This window comes from Trichinella spiralis (assembly GCF_000181795.1).
Source record: "Trichinella spiralis strain ISS 195 chromosome Unknown Scfld6793, whole genome shotgun sequence".
Lineage (NCBI taxonomy): Eukaryota > Metazoa > Nematoda > Enoplea > Trichinellida > Trichinellidae > Trichinella > Trichinella spiralis.
Window position 1 is genome coordinate 1 of NW_003533732.1, and position 6102 is coordinate 6102.

The following is a 6102-nucleotide window of genomic DNA, read 5'->3' on the forward strand; positions in this document are numbered from 1 at the left end:
TTTGTTGAATTTTGACGCTGGATTTTTTCAAGTTTGGATCATTTCCACTTCACCCTTTTACACTGTCATATACCAACATTTTCTTAAATTATTCACCCTATCTGCTTGAAATTATTTCAATTTTATTTTTCATATGTAAACTATGCTAAATTTCTTTTAAACATTACACTTCTGATGGCGACAGTTACCTTGTATGAAAATTTGCCATTAACTATTGAAATGCTTGTCTCTTTCACCAGCATCGCAAAGTGCATCCTTTGAATCAGCCGGCTTCAGTTGTCGATACAATACATTTTTGTTTAAAACGTCAAAGTAACTTTCATTTATGTAGCAGAATTCAAGGTGAAATAAAACAATAATATTATACACTACAGTAAAACTATTTCATTGATCGTGATAATGTTTATTAGTACAGTATACTGAAAAAATGAGCGATCACATGATATTTGATTTATAATTGCTACTCTGTCGATAGCGTAATGGATGGAATAAGCTTTTTTGTCAATGGAACCAAAATAAATTTCCCATTTTCACCATATCCTGCTCAAAAAGCTATAATGGATCGAGTAGGTTATATTTTTGAAATTTTTTTGTGACAAACAACTAAATATAATGAAATTAATATGTGAACAAATTTTTTCCATACTTTATTTGTATAAGTGTATACTTTTTTTCGTATAAATAAAATAATTTAAATATTAATGTGAAATTTTAAATGTCACCGAATTTGCATGCTGTACAAGCAATATCTTAAGTGTGTTTTATTTTAAAATTATAGACACTGCGAACTCTGAAACATTCTCAGAATTGTCTGGTTGAAAGTCCAACTGGCACTGGAAAAAGCTTGGCGTTGCTTTGTGCAGCATTAGCTTGGCAAAGAGAATTTTCAAGTATTCCACTAATTTGAATAAAGTGAAATTATTAGTGAAATTATTTATTCAAAGGTGCGCAGGGCTCAGAAATTGCCATGCAGTTGGTGCCAAATTTAAATGAATCCCATGATGAAGTTGACTGTAACTCAGAACTGTCTGAAGGTTTTGCACTTTCTTTGCACGTTTTTATCATAAAACATATTAACAATTTAGAGATCTTCTGTTCCCCGAATTGTAAGAGAAAGAACATGGATAAATTTTCTACGGTAATACTTATTACTCAGACAGTTGTTTTTTTTTTAATATATGTGAATTTGAAAATGAAGTGATTTAATTTTGTTATATCTGTTGCTGAAATACTATTATTTTTTATTAATTTAGAATAAATCACAATGTTCGGCTGCAAACTCAGCAGCATGTCAAAAAAGGCGAGTTCCGAAAATTTTCTATGCCACTCGAACACATAAGCAATTATCACAAATGGTTCGAGAATTGAAGAAAACTGAATACAAAAATGTTCGGTATATGAAAATCAGATTGAATTATATTGTCGAAGAGTTTTCAGTGTGGATTTTTCATTTTCAGAATGACCATCATGGCCAGTCGTGATTTTACTTGTTTAAACGACAAAGTGAACAATCATTGTGACAAAGCAGCCGCCTGTTTGCAAGTGAAAGATGTACTAGAAATATTCTTGCAATTTCTATTGATAGTATTTATGAAAAGAAAATTCAAAAAATGAAAATAAATAAAACGCAAAATCTAAATTTAAACTGCAATTTATATAATTGTTGAAAATAATTATTTTCTGTTATCATTTATTATTAAATGAAATTCCTTTTTGTTTTATTTTTTGCAAATTGCTCAAATAATAATCTTGCATAAATCATTCAACATGTAAAATTAATTATTTTTTCTTTTCAGAAAAATTGTTCATATTACAAGGGATTGCAAGCATTTGGACAAGAAACAAGCATGTTGAGAAAGCATGTGCAATCGTCGAAGAAAAGAGTCAAAGATATTTGGGAAATTATTGAGGAAAATGATGATTTTGCGTGGGATATTGAAGAATTGGTTGAGGCAGGTCGTAAATTGAATTTTTGTCCATATTTCGCGTCTGTGGATAACATGTATCAAGATGCCAATTTAATATTTTGTCCATACGGCTATCTGATTGGTCAGAGATATTTGTGTAAATTTTATCTTCATTATTGCAATAATTGTATTAAGATCCGGTAGTGCGCAGTTCGAGTAATATAAACTTAAAAGGGCAAGTGATCATTTTCGACGAAGCTCACAATATGGAAGATGAATGCTGTGAGAAGGCAAGCTTTCAAATTACCAAACAAGAATTAGTCGATGCTGTCGAATATTTATCTTCTATCGGTTTGTTTTGCCAACTTCATTTGTATTATCCTTTAATCAAAAATTTTTCAGAGGAGTTGGTACCTGAAAGCAAGAAATCTTTACAGGATAATTGTACAGAGTTGGTGAAATCTGTGATTGAATGGATTGACAAAAAAAGTGTAATTGAAGAAATGACAAATCACAGTGAAAAGTTTTATACGAAAATTTGGTCTGGTCGTGCAATGTACGCAGAATTGCAAGAGATGAAGCTTCATCATGACGTTGGAAACATTCTCCAAGTAGTGTATTATTATTGTCAGTGTTCAATAATACTGTTGGATGTTATTTTTATTTGTTCTGTTTTGTTTGAATTCGATTTTAGAAAGCTATTCAAAAGTTCGACAGTGTATTTAAACCTGACAATTCATTGAATATCACCGGAACAGTATTTGAGAAGAAGCATGACAATCAGCCTCTGACAGTTTTGGAAAAACTGATTTTAACACTGAAATATATTTACAAAGATTATCATTTAACACCGACTGATTCATATGATTGCTACAGTTACAAGTTTGTGCATATACATATATATATATATATATATATTTGTAATTAATTATTAACTGATCTATGTGTGAGAATTTATTTTAGACTTTGTTTAAAAAAAGAAAAATTATCCGGCTTTACGTTTAATTCAGCCGAAGGTTGGCTTTCTAAAAAACGTTTGAATTGTTTTGTCGATTCAATCAACTTTTGGTGTATGAATCCGGGAATTGTAAATGTTTTTGATGTTTTTTTCTTAATTTTGAGATGTTTGTTGAAATTAAATTCTGCATTCATAGATTTTCCATGATATTAGTTCGTCAGCGAGATCAGTCATTCTCGCATCCGGTACTTTGGCTCCTTTGAAAACGTATGCAAATGAGCTGGGACTTCCTTTTCAGTATTTACTCGAAGCCCCTCACGTAATATTACCAGATCGGGTGTGGATCGGTGCAACTGGTGTGGTCAGTAATTTTCGTGAATGAAAGTTTTGTTTGATTTCGTTTTTTCGCTTTTCAGGGTCCCAAACATGTGCCATTGAAAGCAACTTATCAATTAGCCCAGTCGACAGAATTTCAGGATGAATTGGGCAGATTGCTGATTGAAATTTGCAAAGTAACACCAGATGGTGTGTTGTGCTTTTTACCTTCTTATACTTTCATTGATTGTTTGCTGACTCGTTGGAAAAAAGTTCCTCCTAATTGTAATTTCCAAGTGAACAGCAGTTTGTGGTCTCAGTTGAACGTCTACAAAATGGTTGTGGTAGAACCACGTAAAAATGGCTCTGATGTACGTTTGATTATGGATCGGTTTACTGAAACAATCAAAGATCCCAAAAAGGTTGGTCCACAGTGCAATGGTGCTTTGTTGCTTGCCGTATATCGTGGCAAAATATCAGAAGGTGTAGATTTTGCTGATCAACAAGCTCGAGCAGTTGTTGCCGTCGGCATACCGTATCCGGATATGGAAGATATGCGAATACGATTGAAGATACAATACAACAATGAACGTTTGAAGAATGCTAAACGCATTGCAGAAATGGCACCTCTAATATCTGGCAATCAGTGGTACCAGGCGCAAGCATTCAGAGCGTTGAATCAAGCTTTGGGTCGTTGTTTGCGACACAAGCTGGACTGGGGTGCCCTTTTATTGGTCGATTCACGCTTTCAAAATGCTGAATATTCTTGCAATCTTTCTACTTGGATACGTAAAAATTTGCGTTGTTACGATCGTTTTGACCAAATGATATGCAACTTGCAAACATTCGTTGCACGTTTCGGCGCAAACAAAATCAACGAATGATCCAAGCAAATAGGTTTGTTTTTTTCTGCTTTCCATCACCTTCCATATTCTGTGTCAAATCTTATGCTAAAAAATTATTTATTTATATTTTTATTCATTTGTTTTCCATATTTTGCATTTGAACCAGTTGATGTTTTATAGCATTTGAAAATAGTTCTTAGTCAGAATGTGTGTGTTTTACAAATTTGCTTATTTTATTTTGTTTTATTTCTTAGGTTATTTGTTCATCACGGCTTGGCATAAGCAATTGTGTACTATATTACAGAATATAAAAGTTGTTATGTTCATTATTTATGCTGTCATACTTAAATAAATAAACCTTACCAGTGACACGGTCTGAGCTTAAGAATTAATTAAATTTAATTAAGTATTTCAAAATATTTGAATTTTATTGTTATTCAATACCATAATAACATAATAATATCTGTCGTTCACAGTTATTATATATTGTATAATGCAGCTTAATAAGATGGAAATCAAGTGACATTTTCTATATATTATTTCAATATGTTACACTTTTAATGATTAATTGGTCGTTTTTCATTTAATATAACTTTAATGCAACATCAACAAAATTGCGCTTGTAAATGATGGTGATTTAAATGTATTAATAATTTTTATGCAATAAATGAGCGTGTAATTTTAAGATTTCTGTTCAAGAAAAGCTCCACAGTGTATAATGAAAGAATATCAACATTGTCATCACGATGTACAACATGACTAAAGTAAGTCTTATATTTCATTGTCTTACTTCAATTTAATATTACTATCAGAACAAAACTTCAAAAAAAACTCTATGAAGGATCAAGTATAATTTGTACGTTTTACAATGTTATAATTTCATTTTTATTACATACACCATAAAGAATTATTTATTGCATGGCAGAACATTAGACGCTGCTTGACTAAACGCATTATAAACATTAGCATTCTCTATGCAAACAGCAGCACCAGGCACCTTTTTTTCAGAATTCTAAATGCAATATATATATATATATATACTACAATAAATATTGAATTCAGTTTATTCAGTTTAGTTACTTTGTAATCATTTGTTGTAAGACAAACAGTATTCTTTCCTTCCACTAATGCCCATCTTGCGCTATCAGCTTCACGGCTTACTTGATTATCAGCAAACTGTATTGGGGAATCTATTTTTTGAAGTTTGTATTGTCCTTTACAAATCGATTTGGATTTTGCATCAGAAGGTGCCCATATTCTTATGTTAGCTGATAGTTTATTTCTCAAAACTCTTCCATAAATATCTGAACGACAATATTGAATAATATTGCTTTTCAAAATGCAATAAATAAAAATTACCAGCAAATGATTTTGAATGCTTTCCAAAAGCTTGAATATTTGCTTGAACTTGTGCATTTTTTGTTACAAATTTTGCATGCTCCAGGAAAGGTGTCACTCGAATCTCAACTCCATTTACCAAATTAGATAATTCTTTATGCTGATTCAAAATATCAGCAGGCAAATTATTTGCATATATATATGGCTCTTGGTATCGAATCGCTTTTCCTATAAATTCCAGTTTTATTAAATTCATGATAAAATATTTGAATGGAAAAATACGCTTGTTAATGAATATTCAAAAAAGCATTTGAGCTGCTTTAAGAAAGCAGCATAATAATACCAACAGAATTTAAGAATTCTTCTTTGAAGGACAAACATAAAAATATGTGCCCCTTCGCTGTTTCTGTCTGTGGCCAAGAATAACCTCCAAGATGTGCCAAAAAATTAGGCACAGTGTGGACGAACCATGCAGCGGCATCATTTTGTCTTTTATCGATTAAAAGAACTCCTACAAAATGATGTATGACTGTATTTCAATGCAATATTATTGCAGCAGAATATTTTTGAAAATGAAATCACCTTTCGCTTTGCTTTTTCGATTTTTTGCAGGTATGTTTGGTGGATCATCGTTATATGCAAGAACTTTGATTTGTGGATCGTTCTGCACATAATGAACCATAGTTCTTGCGATCGACTGTCCAGGGGTAACATCAAATACATGCCCGCTGAATTGCTC

General features: G+C 31.7%; 2 protein-coding genes across 2 annotated transcripts; one reads left to right on the forward strand and one right to left on the reverse strand.

The window, feature by feature from the left end:
- Positions 1-479: 479 nt before the first annotated feature.
- Tsp_12342 (fanconi anemia group J protein) lies at positions 480-4064 on the forward strand. The gene is made up of 13 exons (XM_003365967.1): positions 480-566; positions 779-890; positions 945-1034; positions 1086-1138; positions 1254-1393; positions 1458-1584; positions 1797-2049; positions 2103-2258; positions 2310-2500; positions 2602-2789; positions 2871-3000; positions 3062-3226; positions 3282-4064. Exons 1-13 carry the CDS (start codon positions 480-482, stop codon positions 4062-4064), a joined length of 2475 nt encoding a protein of 824 aa, XP_003366015.1.
- Positions 4065-4932: 868 nt separating this feature from the next.
- Positions 4933-5874, reverse strand: Tsp_12343a (deoxyribonuclease II superfamily; the record flags this gene model as incomplete). The annotated part of the gene is made up of 4 exons (XM_003365968.1): positions 4933-5037; positions 5106-5329; positions 5385-5591; positions 5707-5874. Coding segments are annotated over 4 exons (704 nt in total), but the record flags the coding sequence as incomplete, so codon positions are not given.
- Positions 5875-6102: the final 228 nt, after the last annotated feature.

Coding starts and splice junctions, on each gene's coding strand:
- Tsp_12342 (XM_003365967.1), top strand. CDS start 480: ATGGATGGAATAAGCTTTTTTGTCAATGGAACCAAAATAAATTTCCCA. Junction 891..944: donor TTGGCAAAGAGAATTTTCAA/GTATTCCACTAA, acceptor ATTTATTCAAAG/GTGCGCAGGGCTCAGAAATT. Junction 1,035..1,085: donor TAACTCAGAACTGTCTGAAG/GTTTTGCACTTT, acceptor TTAACAATTTAG/AGATCTTCTGTTCCCCGAAT.